Source organism: Pogoniulus pusillus, chromosome 9 (genome assembly GCF_015220805.1).
Source record: "Pogoniulus pusillus isolate bPogPus1 chromosome 9, bPogPus1.pri, whole genome shotgun sequence".
Taxonomy (NCBI): domain Eukaryota; kingdom Metazoa; phylum Chordata; class Aves; order Piciformes; family Lybiidae; genus Pogoniulus; species Pogoniulus pusillus.
Genome location: NC_087272.1, coordinates 19,690,819 through 19,707,593, shown reverse-complemented (window position 1 = coordinate 19,707,593; position 16,775 = coordinate 19,690,819). Strand labels below are relative to the sequence as shown.

At 38.2% G+C, this 16,775-nt stretch overlaps 1 protein-coding gene across 4 annotated transcripts in view; it reads right to left on the bottom strand.

The window, feature by feature from the left end:
* Positions 1-16,775, bottom strand: part of KLHL2 (kelch like family member 2) — a 59,119-nt gene that overhangs the window by 18,873 nt on the left and 23,471 nt on the right. For all 4 annotated transcript variants that reach the window (XM_064148772.1, XM_064148774.1, XM_064148771.1 and 1 more), the window contains one exon: positions 4,952-5,114. In XM_064148772.1, the coding sequence (XP_064004842.1) occupies positions 4,952-5,114 (163 nt within the window). The remainder of the gene's footprint in view (positions 1-4,951; positions 5,115-16,775) is intronic.

The window sequence follows — 16,775 nt, the reverse complement described above, 5'->3', positions numbered from 1 at the left end:
GGGAGGTATAGGCTGGATGTTAGGAGAAGTTGTTCACAGAGAGAGAGATCAGCCATTGGAATGGGCTGCCCAGGGAGGTGGTGGAGTCGCCATCCCTGGAAGTGTTCAAGAAAAGACTGGCTGAGGCACTTACTGCCACAGTCTCATTGATTGGATAGGGCTGGGTGCTAGGCTGGACTGGATGATCTTGGAGGCCTCTTCCAACCTGGTTGATTTTATGATTCTGTGTATCCCAGGCTAAAACTGAGGACAAACTAGCAGCACCCATGCCACATACTCCTCATGGGAATCTTCACACAAGAAGAATGAGAGGCCTCACCTGTACACAGTCCTGACTGCAAGTGTGACAAGACACAGAGCAAGGCTTTTTTCAGGAATATCATGAGAACATGTACCATCTCAAAGTTTAATGGCAACAGAAGATCAAGTAAACTGTTTTAATTGTCCATCATTTTCAGACCTCTCAATAAGAATTATAGATGTATATAAATGACTCTCCTAAATTATAGGTATCTCACACTGTGCTACAAAGACCAGCCCCATCATAGGATCATCAAGCTCCCATTTTAATGGAAGCTGGGTTTTTGCTCCCACTGAAAGAAGCACTAGAGCTTCACTTTTGTAATAATTTATGATCCACATTAGCAACCATTTGTATTTATGCTATCATAGTCTACTAACAGAAATACCTCTCTGCCTCTTTTTCCTAATCATAAAATAGCAAGTGTTAACAAAATAAAGACTGGGAAAAGTTAAACATCCAAATGCTTTTCATTTTCTCTAGCAGGGAAATATTCTCAATGCTTTTCCAATCTAATAATCTTTATTTTGTACTCATTCCAGTTTCTGAAAACTTTATCCTAAAATGAACTCCTGGGAGTTGAGTTGTCTGTGATAGAAGGCCTAATTCTGAGATGGCACAACCACACCTTTGGCTCAGACTTCTTGAGAAAAAAAAATCATTTGTAAGAAAGAGCCTTGAAAAAGTACAGCGAGCCATTTTGATATAAGAACAAGGAAAGAAGCTATGATGACTGAAATACAGGCCCTAAGACACTTGAAAACTCAGGATAAACACTGACCTTCAACTAAGAAACTCAACAATTGTTTAGAAGTAACTGAAGTAGTCTATTATCAAAAACTTATTTTCTAAGACATTACATATCTGACCATTAACACAAGTTAATAAATGAGCACCTTGCTTCCTACTGCATAAAAGGTAAAAAAAATGATAGTGGTTTAGATTTTATGTTACTCCAAGACAAATAAAAAACTTTAATTAGATCTTTTTGTAACAGCCTAGTTATGGCTATCACAAAGTCATTCAGTCACATGCATATTACTACTGTTCCCCTAAAGTATGCATTATAAAGCTTAATCTTTCAAAATCACCTTGAATACATTTTGGTATTTTAATTGATATAGAAATAGTTTCAGTACAATTTCACTAGATTAAAAACTTCCAAGCGTGGATAATTATGTTTACCTGTTTCACACTTAAGACAGCGAACAAGGATTCTGCTGACTGACACCTAATTGTATGAGTTTGCTACATTTCTGGGTTTCTTTTTTCCTGAAACATCCATTCTTGCTAGAGATACTACAGTCTCCTGGGAGTGAGTTAAAAAGAAAACAAACCTCTATACCAGAAACAAAATTTTGTAGGCAACTGAGGGGTTTCATCAAAATCCTTCTTTTTATGAGATCTAATATCCGTCATGGCAATAAGAAGCCTATTATTTGGACATATACATATCAAAGCATTTAGTTCTCTATCTCAGGAAGATCTTCAGTTTTAACTCTGTACTAATTGATAATGATGCTAATTGGTCACATTTTAGAAAAGTTGCATAAAGCAATACAGTCAGATGGGGTTTTTTTTGCTGCAACCTTATCAAAATATTTTGGGGTTAGTTCTCTTTTCTGTACTGCTCTTGCACTAAGCCTGAATGAGGGCTAGGAATTAAGGAAGGCAGTGCAGAGAGTGCAGTGCAATGAAGTAGGCTCACAGCCTCACTCTGCACAGCATATTTATCTCAAGAGTAAGAACAGAGTGTGCACTGATTTAAAATTCACCGCACAGATGCAGCAAAAACACAGTAGGAGTTGAGCTGGCAGCTTGTGGTATGGGCCAGGGTGCTCCAAGAATAAATGATAAAAAGGCAAACACAGATGAGGAAAGTGCTTTCTGGAAGAATTTTACTGGAAAAAAGGTGGTTTGATTGCAGAGGAAAGAGAAGGTTAGTGCCCAGCACAAAAGTAGTAGAGAGATATGAAATATAACAGTCAAGTGAGGGCAATTCTCTTCAACATTTTTGAAAAAGCCATGGATGAGAGGGTGGAGTTTGGGGGAGAAGGAATATTGCAAGAGTAGTAAAATTACCTTAGCAGACAGAGAGGAAGTTACAGGAGAGGTAGATTTACATGGCAGCAAAAAGGAAATATGATGTACAGATTTGGTAGGAAAACAAAACAGAGGAACACTCAAGTAGTTGAGAGAAAATAGCAAAGGGAGAGTTAAAGTTGTCAAGTTTTCAGACCTGAATGACAGAGAACACTGAAGTCACCAGTGACAGAGGAAGACAGGGAAAAGAGAAAGATGTTTATATGGAAATCAGTTTATTTCTGCTGAACCTGAAATAGAAATGGAACACTGAAGAGATACAGGAAAGACAAGAAAAGATCTGTGACTGGGTGGATAATGTGAGCTGCATATAAGGAGGCATACCTTAGAGTTACTTTCAACTTCTTAGAAGATTTGACTTCTGAATTTCCCCACAAATCTATGCTGTGTCAAAACTCTAATCAAAATATACTATTTCAGTGGATAGTAAATTAAAGCCCATAATCAAGGTACAAGTTTTCTGCTGCAACTAGCTTTCATGAAAAAGTAATTCCTGAGTGTGACATCTTCAGCCTCAACTCAAATATCAAGACCCCAAGGCACTCTACACACAAAAGAACCGTAAGATCTACTTAAATTAAAACCTTAAAATGTTGGTTTCAGTGTTATGCTACAAAGTTAAAAGCTCAGGCAAGGTTTTGTTTACCTTTCTACATTTCGCAACTTCTTTGGGCATCAAGAGCAAACAAAGTTTTAATCCATTATGTTAAAGATTACCAATTTAGTAGCACACTTTCTGAAATTGTCAGTATCCAATAGCAGTATTTGAAATACATTTTCAAACAAAAATATATTTCCAAACAAACATTCAAACAAAACTAACAAAAAAACCCAAAACAAAACCCCCAAAAAATATTTAAGCCTTCACAGGATCATGGAAATACAAGCTAGAAAGAACTTCAAACCATCTAATTTTGCACATAGACAAATTAGATCAACATAAATCAAAAGTTAATCTACTCAGTATTTTCACAGCTGCCTAACAGTGGAAAGGTCCATAACTCCCAGAGACAGTTTGCCTGATTTGTGTTACTTCTACAGTTAAATATTTTTCTTACTATCTGATAAAACTTCAGAATTATCTCACAAGTTGAGGTTATGCATTCTCAGCCACTTTTATGCACAGGAAGATTTGAAGTCTTTCTTATCCTCCTAGCCTACTTTCTTGACTCAGAGGATTTCTCCCCCAGACTTTGTCATCTCAGTCTATTTTCTTAACATGTTCACGTTAGACTTCCTTGGATTCACCTCAGTGTGTTTGCATCTACTTTAAAGTCGAGTTCATATTTTTTCCACTCAAGGCCTCACCAGTATCAAGAACAAGAGAATAATTATTCTCCCTCATTATTCCCACATTACACTATTGTAACTTCACCACAGAAATCAGAATTGCTTTTTCATTTGCAACAGCAAGCAAAACAAATCTAATTTGCAAAATGTCAAAGACTTGACATCCTCTTACAGTCGCAGTGAACACAGTCTTTAAGATGACCATGACAATATAGTAATAAAAATAATAATTCTTTCTTTTTTTTTTTTTTTTCAGAAACCAAAACCAAACCAAAACAAAGCAAAGAGAGAAACAATGCAATGGCAAGTGCCTTTTACCAGGGAGGTAGAATTTTGCAGGTTGAGCTATATGATCGGTTAGAAGATGCACCTCTACCTACTTTGTATCACTGTAAAAAAGTGAGTCTACAGGTATCTTTTAGTGTAGGAAACTTCAAGTTTTGGGCTAGACAAATAATGATTTTCAGAAAAGCTCATAACACAACCCTCAGCGCACATTTCTCAGCCAGTGCAGTATAGATAGCACTTCCTCAATGCCCCATCTTTTCCTCCCTTGCATACTTTAACTGCAGGCTTTGGCTTGTGGCAGTTCCCAGAATTTCCATTCCTCTTGCCAGAGCTCCTCCTCTAGGTGATGGTGTAACATTTTAAAGAGCAAGCCAGATTCTTTCTGGATTATAATTGCTTGGACCGTGTTATGGCCTTGGTAGGTTGTAAAGATGCTGCTCCTTTGTGCTTATTATAATTACGTTCCAGCCAAGAGACTATTTCTCTTACAGACATCTGTAGCAAAGGTACTGTGACCTCATTGCTGTCTACAACTACCTGAAGGGAGGTTGTAGCCAGGTGGGCGTTGGTCTCTTCTCCCAGGCAACCAGCAATAGAACAAGTCTCAAGTTGTGCCGGGGGAGGTACAGGCTGGATGTTAGGAGGAAGTTCTTCCCAGAGAGAGTGATTGGCATTGGAATGGGCTGCCCAGGGAGGTGGTGGAGTCACCATCCCTGGAGGTGTTCAAGAAAAGACTGGATGAGGCACTTAGTGCCATGGTCTAGTTGATTGGATAGGGCTGGGTGCTAGGTTGGACTGGATGATCTTGGAGGTCTCTTCCAACCTTGTTGATTCTATGATTCTATGATCTGTCTGCAATATCCTGGATAAAATCTGGTTTCCTCTGGGAGAGGTTGGGTGGACATGGAACCCATGTGTGTACCCCCATACACAGATATCAAGATACATGCAATACTAATGATCACTTGCCTGCATATGTATTGGCCTTGTTCAAGAGATCTGCACATGCATGCATGTCAGCAAAAGCACGAATCCCCAAGCAGTTGATAGGATGAAGCTGGGATTCCAAAAATTCACAGCAAGTCCGTTTGACGTCCTGCAGTTGCAAGAGACTAGCAGCTGGGAGCAGTACCTGTAAAGAAGCAACAGGTGGTTAATATCCCAGTTCAATTCTGAGCTTACACAAAACTATTCTCAGTATTAGTGAATAAAACAAAAGGATTTTTTAAAATTAAACTAAAACAGAGAAGAAAATTTCAGCATTAAGTGACTGAAGCACTTCAACCCCAACTTTTTAACACAATTCTACCTCTGTGCAAATACCACTCAAATGATTAAATAACAAGAAACATCTCTACCACTGTATTGACTGGGAAATCGTTCAGTAGATTATAATTCTCACACTTCACATAAACTCTTCCCAATATTTGTTCACAAGTTTCTTCCTTACTGTTTCCAACAGTTTACAATTACATTTCATTTCAAAATCCTCAGCATTAAATATTTCTTTAAAGCAAAGATTTCTAGACTGTAACAGAACATGACGATGGCATGCAAGCACTGGACACTGTACCACTGTTTAGCATCAATAATAAGCATCTTTGTGCAACTAATGCTAGTTAGAACTCAATTCAGCTTCAGAGGTCAGTGACATTCTTACAAGAATGACAATTCAGGCACTTAAAAGCCTGAGTACATAAAATATTCTAAAATTTGCTATCAATATGTAACAGTAAGGAAATAGTATAAATGACATATTTGCCCTTCGGTTTTCACAAAGAAAGAAAAAAATAGAGTTTTTTTTTTTTTTTTTAATGTATAATACACACTTTTCCTGCCCACTAAAACTTAAATGTGACATTTAGGTGAACTAGAATTTGTCTTTGAGTGAAATTCCATGCTGCTATCCACAATTTCTTCTTCTGTGCCTTCGCTGGTTATTTTAAGGAAACTTGTGTTTTAAAGTAGTCAAGCATGAAATAAATGTTAAGTTTGCACCTTCACTGAAGGACAACAGGCAAGATTTTAACATGGAAATCTTGCAACTGTTCACTTAAGTATACAGAAAATTTGTACTATAGGGATGCATAAATAATAAGCAAATAAAAAATACACCCAAACCAATGACTGCGCTACTCCTGTTAATGGTTTCTTTTTATTTAAGCACTTAGGTAGAATTAAGAGTCAAATAAAAAGAAAGAGAGAAACTGTTTACAAAGGCTTGTAGTGATAAGACAAGGGGCAATGGCTTCGAACTAGACAAAAGTAGATTTAGATTGGATGTCAGGAACAAGTTTTTTACCATGAGGGTAGTGGAACACCAGAACAGGTTGCTCAGAGGAGGTGACTGGGACCCAGCCTCTGGAGATACTCAAAGTGAGGCTTGACAGGGCTCTGGGCAACCTGATGTAGTTGATGATGCCCCTGCTTACCGCAGTGGGGTTGGACTAGATGACCTTTGGAGGTCCCTTCCAACCTAGACCATTCTAGGATTCTATGAGAACTGAAAGAATAAAAAAAGAGTTGCAAGAGCTGAATAAAAACATTTAGAACTTGTGCAACACTTGCTACGTGAAAGCTGCAGAATATATTCTACTTCATTGCTCTTTGGAAGAAGTCTTAGTTTTTGCAACTGTCTGTAGAACCAAATATTTTCAATAATCTCTGAAAGCATCTACCTATTTGGCTGCTAAAGAGCTATCATTACAGTTAACTCTTTAGACTTTTTGTTTGAAATAAAATTAACAATTACAATTCAAACTAAACAAAAAAGGACTTAAAGTGATACAAACTTGTATAGCCGGTATCTACTTTAAGCTTTGGTTTTTGGTCCCACCTCTACTATTTATGGCTGTTCCTTTTCTTTAAGCTGTTTGAAAACCATGTTTCTGTTCCTTGAGATATTAATCCCTCATTTGAAGCAATCGTCCACTATAGCTTGTTTTACACATTCAAGTATTAGTGTAGACAGCAAAAAGGCAGGATGATCCAATTAACAAGAGTCTGCTTTAAACATCAACCGTTAAGGAAAGAGAAATGAAAGAAAACCACAAGTGTGCTTGCTCTGAGATATACAACCTGCTGCTAAGCAAAAATAACTAACCATTAATTTAAATCTTATCTGATATTTTCAAAGATTAGCTAAGTCAAAGTAAATGGAGAAGATTTGCATGCAATAGGCACATGCGTCACAAAATCACAGTTCAAAAACAAATTGAGTAAGCTTAAAGGTTACTAGCAACAAGATAAAAACAGTATAGTAAGCTCATTTTAGCATATATTAATGAAAATGTTAAGGTAATGATGCTATACAATTTCTATCACTAGAACTACAGCAGTTATAACAGTGAGTAGATAGCTCATTTTATATTGTCTTCTATGATACGATCACAAAATTACATACCAAAAATCAAGGCTAGAATCTTATACAAGTGTTTATTTTCACAACTTGTCCCCATGAAATAAACATTTCATGCCTGCTAACAAATTCAGTAACTAACTGAAGCACAGCCCTAGATAATTTTAGGCATGTTATCAGTATAGTTGTGTAAATAACTGCTCAAATGGACTCAGTAGAAAAATATGTGATATCATCATCAAATCAGTAAACAAAACAGGAAGGTGACAATTGAGAATGATATGTAAAAAATAGTATAATGTTTGTGTGCACAGTTGCACTGAGACATTTGTTCACTCATGTGAACAGTAAAGCAATGGTACAGGAATTAGAAGACCACACTTCATAATGGGTGGGAAGGGACACCTCCCACTAGACTAGATTGCTCAAGACCACATGCAACCTGGCTTTGAACAATTCGTGGACTGGAGCCTCCACAAGTTCTTTGGACAATCTGTTCCAGTGCCTCACCACCCTCATGGTCAAAAATTTTAACTTGTTATAGATAAGTTTGTAAAGTTACAGATTTCAATACATTTTAGTTATCAGACAGTAAAACATTTACATCTAAATATACTTGTGTATTCTGCTACTAAAAAGGAAAACAAAGGCAAAGTGCATCAGATTTATCCCATTGAAATTATTCATTGGACTTCAGTTCCTAGGCAACAAGAGCTGTGATAACTTCTAACGATTTCAACTTGCACCTATAGAACTGTTAGTCTGGAAGCTGTAATAATTTGCCTTTAAAAATATCATTTTGTCACAAACAGATTCAATCTGCTGGAGATATGGACAGAACTACATAGGGGTGGGAAGCCGAGCTCCTCTGAAACCCATAAAAAGGACTATATTAAAACTGCAGTACAGATTAACTGCTGCTGACTCCAAACTAGCAGGCTGTAGCTCAGACCTATTTCCAAAAATAGCCAGCAGAGGGTATCCTAATGTGCCTTTAAAGATCAAAAATGCTTTAGTATACATATTGCTTTGTACTGCAAGAACAACAAGGGGGAAAATAATTCATCTCCAATTACTTATTCAATGCAGACATATCCCCATCACAGTGGTTGCTGGTTTTATAAACAGAGAAAATGAATAATTACTACAGATGGCAAGTAAGAAATTATATGTTTTCTTTTTCATGTCAAAAGTAATTCCAAGATTCATCATTATGACTGCTACATTTCCTGGAGCAGATCATTTTAACCCTTACAAGTCACTGAAGACTATTTCCAAACCGGTGTGCACCCATCACAACAAATGCACTTTTCCAATCCCACTGAGACAAAAGGGAATGTGATCAGGTACAAGTTAGGTTGGTTTGGGTTTGTTTTTTAGTTTGGGTTTGTTTGGTTTTTTTTAATGTACCTGCAGAGACACCTTCATATCAGAAGGGATCCACTTAAAGGCCTAAACTTGGGTGCCTGTTTTCACTGGAGTAGATTCAGGCCCTTGATAAACTCAGCTAGATCACCAACCAATACCTGAGGCTGCAGCCCTCTCTTGTGGCCCTTCAGACATGCCAGGAGCATATTGAGAGCTCAAAGTACTGAAGCTGCCTGTAGCTTTTCTCTTTCTTTTCCATGTAGCACCATAACTGCACACCCTTATGCAGCTGGACATACTTACCTATGTGACCAAAACATATGCATACTGAGCTCTGACGCGAGGAGCAGCTGGTACTGGTGCAGGCAAGCACCTCTCCAGTTACAAGCAATCCATCAGTTCACATGGAATATGTTTACAAGAGCCTCAGAAGAATACAGCCTGTGTGACCAATCCCAGAAATCCTCACAATGGAAGAATGCTCAGAGGAGATGAGCAAGGGCAATGGACTCATGGAAGAAATGTAAGTGACATACAGAAAGCTGAACTTAACACAAGAGGGAGCTGAACTTAACACAAGAGACTGGAGGGTAACCTTTGTTTTAGATATATGGCTGCACCAGTGAGAGTCATCAGGCTGTGTAAACAGCATTCTCTAAGATAACTGATACAGATTAATGGCTTTTTCAGCTAGTCAGACCAGTGCAGGGGGAGGTATATATGTGGCTCAGCTCAACGTAAAATATGAAAACTTAACAACCAACAGAAGGAGCTCTGAAGACAGCAACTCACTTGATCTGGCTTTAGCCTGTATACTCCTATCTGGTGAACTTGGGGATGCTTAACACCCTGACAGTGAGCACAGAGACCAGTAATGGGAATCATTTTTTGCATAGTGACCCAAGTGTATGTTGTAATTGCTCTATCATACTTGTGCTGTGATTTCAGTATACTGTTGCATCTCTCTGTTAAATCTAAACATATAACGTGTCATGAACTATTTTAAATCAGTGAACTAACATTAAGCCCTTCTTGTGGACTACCTAGAAGCTGGTCACAGAAGCTGCCTCCACACCAAACAAGGGAGTTCATCCTACCCAAAGGCTGATAGATGACCTAATAGACATCCATTTACAGTATATTTGTTTCACAAAGTTCAAAGACACACTCCCCTTTACATAGCCCTGGAGGTGACTAATTCTTCATCCATCAAACAGACCACCTATCAAGTCCATATTTCTCTAATTTAGGGAAGATGTTGTGAGTGACTATGTGAAAGGTCTTACATAAGTTCAGACATTTATAGCCCTTCCCTTCTTTGCTCAAGTGACTACATCATATAAGGCCTTGCCCTAGTGAAGCCATGCTGGCTGTCTCTAATCACCTTCCTGTCCTCCATGTGCCTTAGCATAGTGTCCAGGAGGATCTGTACCATGATAGGCATCAAAAAGGTGAGGATCTTCCCCGTCACAAAGATGAGGCTGACAGACCAGAGCTTCCCAGGGCACTCTCCTAGGGTTACTTTTTCAGAACAGGTGAAATGTTTCCCTTTTTCCAGTCACTAGAGACCTCACCTAACTGCCATGACTTCCCAAGTATCATGCACAGTGGCTTAGGAAAAACATCAGCCAGTTCCCTCAAGACTCTGGGATGAATCTTGTCAGGTCAGGTCTCAAATGTTAATGATGGTCATAAAACAAAACATGAGGAAAACCAGTAAAGCTTAACCTCTATTTCTAAGCTTTAAATTTCAGCAAGCTAAATTCCTTCTCTTGCTGTTACTACCACAGCCTAAGGAAGAAAGAAATTAAAATAATAGTAAAAAATCATCCAAATACTCCTCCCCCCATCTACACGCATCTGTGCTGAAATTAAAATTGTGGTTGGGAACTGAAGTGTGGTCTAGGTTCTAGTGAAATCATTCAGGAGCACATGTAAATTATGGTTTTTTGGGAGTCTGCATACAACACTCACTAAAATAGATACAAATATTTTAATGCTTGCATCTGTGAAATAGAATAAAAAAGCTGCAATTTTGGAAAACTCAACTCTGCTAGATTTCTAGATGAACAATGTGCAAGTTAAATGCACTGTTCTGTTGTTAAAATACACAAATAAGATGCTGCACTGGATTTAAACATGAGCTGCATGTTTTGGACCTGATACCATGTGTCATATAAAATATCTCTTCTGGGTATCCTAGCATCCTTGACTTCAAAGGCTGCTGCACAGTGAAGACTTGAATGCATAAATTTATCCTTTCTCTCAATGACCCACATTCAGTCAAAGTTCAGGTACAAGTAGCAGTTTTATAGTATCAGAAAAAGGACTTGGACTGCTAATCAAGATACAGCTTTATTCCTTCACACATTCCCTTAGTACTAGTGTCATAGTTTAGGCCCAGCCAGCAACTGAGCATCTCAAAGCCACTTGATCATTCCTTCCCCCCTGCTCCACCCTAGCAGGATAGGAAGGAGAACCAGGAGAAAAAGGTAAAATCTTGTGGCTTGAGATAAGCAGTGATGTACAACACAACTTCTGAACCTATAACCCAGCTGCCCTAACTGTGCACCCTTCCTCCAGCCAGCTTAAGCCTACACACAAGAGAGACAGATTGATTTTCTATACTGATAGTTATTTTTCTTAAGTGATAAGCTTAGACTTTCATATCCTCTTCTTGTGTTAAAAGACACTAGAAACAGAAATGAAACATTGTCTCAGTTGGAGTGAAACATTGCTGAATCTAAAATAATTCTAATTAGAATTTTAAATTTTTATTTCAGTGAAAAAACCTGTAGCTGTTTTGATCTGATAGAAACAGTGGTTTTGATTTGAAGCTTGGTCACTGACAATCTGAGTACATGCACAGTAAGTCACCTAACATGAAAGCTCAGAATCCTTCATCATACTGTAATTATGTTCTTAAAAGATTATACAGCTGCATAAATATACCTTCACAATTTCCTGAGAAAGGATAATTTAAACAAGACTAACTAGAGACTGAACAAAGCCACTTGCTGCTCATACTTCGTCATTAAGAAACTGGACAATTTATTCTTTAACTATAGGAGCTGAAGTACTGGCCAGTCAAATAACATACAGAGCTTCCCTGGAGAAGGATTAAAAAGAAGATGAAAACATTAAGTAGGCAGGATAACATAGCTCACACTATGTGATCTTTGATCTTTCTGTAAGGGCTGACTTGAATAAATAATCACTCTAGAAGATGATGCTTTTAGCTCGTATGCTTCAGCTATAGGATTTACACATAACATCTGATGCCTTCAGTACCAGACCAACCCCAGCCTCAGATCCCACCAACTGACACAGAGTTTGGCTATACCAAGGATCACCACCACAGAAATATTTTTTAAAATATTCCCTAAAATTAGAGATGTAAAAGGCTGCCTAAAGAATTGAAATATTCACCTGCTGTGTTTCCTGAAGTATAAAAGACAACTCTGTGGGGACTGCGGGGGAGGACATTGATGATGGAATTGTTTCTTGGTTTGTTGGGGTTTTCTCTACATTACAGATGGACTGACTTGTAACAAGCAAGGCTCATTCTCCTAGTATAACTTCCTATTTTCCAGAAATCTTAGACAGGGCTTGAAATAATATTCACTAAACTCTTCACTGTGCGGGAAGATACAGCACCACAACCGGCATGGTAGATTGTGAACCTCTGCTTTCTCTATTCTGTTCTCTGGTACAGAAGATGCATCCCTACTATCAAGTTTTACAGTTAGACAAATCCAAGAACAAAGGAGAACAGAAACAGCATGAAGTACAAATGCTTTGTGTGTGTGGTGTTTATCTTCAACACAAAGATGCCAAGATTAGTATCTAATGTACAATGAATGGTCTTTCAGTGGACTCTAGACATTTGATTAATCCAAGCTTTTAGCAGTACAGCTATGCTTTTATATTTTGAGATAATCTTTTACATATTAAATTTCCTACAGCATACCATATTCATATTCTCCTAGAAATGTCACAGGGGAGTACCTCCTCCTCCAAAAAAGAAAACTAACCAAACAAAAAAGGCATTAGGCTCAGTTTAATCTAGATGTTGTGCTTATAAAATTCAAGTATATAAGGGCAGAATTCCCAAAGTAAATGGCATCTCCAACCTTCCATTCAATTTTATTTTTCAGATGAAAGTTTAATGCATACATCCAGCTAACAGAAACTCCTTCAAAGAAGCCTTTATTCAGCTTCCAGACATTTCACCTTATGTGTAGCAACATACTGCTGAATCTACTTGCAAGAGAGGACAAACATGGAGTCTATTTAAGTGGCTTAATTTACTATATTATAATAATAACAACCTTTAATTTTACAAGGAAGTGGGCAGGCACATATGCTTTCATTTGCATAAAGCACATTAAAAATGAGCAGATTACCTCTACACTTTAAGTTGACAAGGGCTGTCTTTTAGGTTTTACCACAGGTAGCTTTATGGTCACACACCAAAATAGATACATGGATGCCTACACTAAAGGTCATAGCTGAGACAAAAGTAGCTGCTTTCATCCAACCTGACAGAACTGAGTCTCTAATACAGCCTAGCAGCATGATGATTTTAAAGATCACAGCCTCAGAAAAAGTTGAACAAGCTGCTTGGTCTGAGAAGGCAGTTTACATACAAAAGTTCTTGCTCATAAATGTCTAGTTAAAGGGCAAACATCCTACTGAGGCAGCATGAAGGCACCAGGTTTTAGAATCAGAGAACTTGTCATCACAGTCCTGGTCACTTAAGACCTACCCATTTGTCATCATATTTCTGTTTACCTTTGTTTTTGTTGTTATTATTGTTATTATTAAAATAGTCTGTTCAAACCTGTACATTCTTTTGGGTCACACTATACTTGTAGATTGCTGCTGTAATACTTCTCACAATAGAATCCCAATCCCAGCTGGCCCATAAAATAAAGTTTAAAATAAACCTTAAATTACATTAATACTGAATCATAGAATCACAGAATGTCAGGGGCTGGAAGGGACTTCAAAAGATCATCTGGTCCAGCCTCCCTGCCAGAGCAGGATCACCCAGAGCAGATCACAGTGGAACGCATCCAGACAGTTCTTGAGTATCTCCAGAGAGGAATACTACACAACCTCCCTGGGCAGCTGTTTCCAGTGCTCTGTCACTCTCATAGTAAAAAAAAAGTTTATTCTCCTGTTTTGAGGCAGAACTTCCTGTGTTCCAGTTTGTATCACTTGCCCCTCATCCTGGCACTGGACATATGTGAAAAGAGACTGGACCCATCTTCCCGACATGTATTTGTAAACATTGATCAGATCCTCTCTCAGCCTTGCCTTCTCCACACTAAAAATCCCCAGGTCTCTCATAAGAAAGATGTTCTACTCCCTTAATCATCTTCATAGTCCTCTGCTGGACTCTCTTCAGTAATCCCCTGTCCTTGAACCAGGGAATTCAGAACTAGACACAATACTCCAGATGAAGCCTCACTTAGGGCAGAGTAGAAGGGCAGGAGAATCTCCCTCGACCTGCTGGCCACACTCTGTGCATCCCAGGATACCATCAGCCTTCTTGGCTACAAGGGCACATTGCTCTTCTTAGAACTACTTTTGCCTAGTTTTGCTGCAACTTAAGAATGTAGGTTCTCCCCTACATTCTTAAGTCACTGTGGTCCCTCTTCCCCAGTATGTGGTTAAACCCAGTATTTACTGAAATGAAGCTTAACAGCACTGCTCTGCTTCCATCAGAAACATCCCTTCTTCTGCCTTCCCCTCTTCCAAGCAAAAAGGAAGAGGAAGTCTAGGATGAAAGAAAATAGGTGAACCCAATCCAGATCTAAATCTCATATGCTAATTAGGGAGATAAACCTTAGAGGGTGAAAATACCTGCTCTGAAGTACAGTCTAATGGTAACCCAGGGTTCACAGGTAATCATTTCCAAACAAGCAGAGCAGCTATAAAAGCACACTGCTCACCTTCTGCATCCTAGACAACTGCTCTCATTCATTTTGCAGCAACATACTCTGCTCATTACACATCCACTCTACGCATAATAACAACAACAACAACGCATATGTACATGCATGGTTTTGTGTATTCCTCTCTAGGTATCCTAAAGAAAAGCCTACTACCTTTCAGCACAAGTAAATAACTCAATCTTTTACCCTTAAGTAGGGCATGTGGAGTCTTTGAAACACACTAGAAGAAAAAGAGCCCCTGTTTAGTCACCTCACAGTCAACCTAAAAAAGGCCTGAATTCTCTCCCTCTCTTAAACGATAACTTTCGCATATCTTTGTCAGCTTTAAGTCTTTCCCCATTCTGTCACATTTTAAACCATCCATCAGAGTTACAGGTAAGAACATCAGATGTATACAATGAAATAGAGATGCTGCATTGCCATTTTTTATACTTCTAAAAGTCACAATTTCGCAAGGGGCAGAAGTTTTTCTAAGGTGACTACAGTATGCTATTCTATCCTAAGAAAAGCTGTTAATGTAAAACATAGCAAGATGTAGGAGTATTTCCAATTTTGCATTACTTTACACTTTTCATCATTAAATTCGAGCTGCAATCATGTTAGCCCGATATCCAGCTTAGCTAGAGAGAGCAGTGAAATCTTCTATTTTTGCCTGGGAAAAAAAAACCCTTAAACCAGTTATCACCTACATCTTTCGCTGCCTACTTTGGAAAGCTAAAGAAAATCCATCCTCCTTTGGAAGCTTGTGACATATTACAACCATTTTGATACAGTAAAAACTATTTATTCCTATGTGTTCCTGTGCTCCTCAGGGATTTTTGATCTATTTATAGCTCATCATGTGACAATTTAGGAGGAACTAACTTGACTTTCAAAAGCCTTTGATATGGTTATTTCTGGACCACTCTAAGAATTACAGGAGGTTTTTAGGAGCTATACACAACTCATAAATAGAATTTAAACACATATGGAAAGTTTGAACTTCCCATATGTTATCTTGTTATCTGACACAAAAAAAAGCCAAACAAAAAAAACCCATTGCTCTAATGCTCAGGGCCACTACTAACATTGTATAAAAATGTTCTCTAGCTGGCTATTCCTTGCAGTTTAAGCTCATCTCACTTTAGAAGTTTCTCCTCTGTGTGTAGGCAAGAATTATTCTTACACATATGGCTACAAGACCCTATTTGCCTTAGTGATCTGATGTTTTTATTTATTTGCTTTGGTGCCTCATCTTTTGACCCTTCTCTCTAATCCTATCCTTGATCTGCAAGAGGATGCACCTTGCAGAATCTGCTGACATAACAGGACTTTCTAACTTAATTAGTTTTTGGCACCTTGCTCATGCATGGCTCTGGCTCTCCTAAATCACTCAAAGAAGCAATATGCAGGAAATGAACAGATATTATATTTAGAGCTGCAGTGCTGAGTAAAAAGGTTTTATTCTTTTTATCATTTAAATTAAACATGCCTTTTTAAATCCCTCAGTAACTTCCCATTCACCTCCCACAGTAATCAGAATCATATGCTTCTGAACTGCAGGATTACAGATCAGTACCTCTTCTACAATGTACTCTTGCCTCAACGACACTTCTGTCTCACTCCCTCACCTCCTCCATGAGTTTCTGATTCATTTCTTAGTTCTTGCTTAGATCATGCTAACACAGCCAAGCTACCAGCCTCTTCACCACCTTTGCCAATAAGTTCTTCTTCAAAATAAGCAGAAACAAGTAGTTTTTACCTCCCCTCAAAACATCTTCTGAATAAGTAAATATTTTGAGATAGGAAAAATTTGTTATTTGGTCCATAAGACCTTAGTTTCTCTCTAGGAAAAAATCAAGACTGCCTCTCACACACACTTGCATTTGACAGTCCGAGACAATTTCTATTTACTCTTCATACCTTTTGATGCACATTTTAGATTCATCTTTACCTGTTGTGCTCATTCTAGGTTTTGTTTCTCTCTTACATATCTCTTTAGCAGCCGAAATCTGGTGTGCAATAGCTCAAATTTCCATTCAGGTATATTTTCATTCCTGCAAGGCTCATATCCTTTTGCTTACCCAGCTTTCTTTATGAACAAAGTTTTGGGATCTCTCATAGA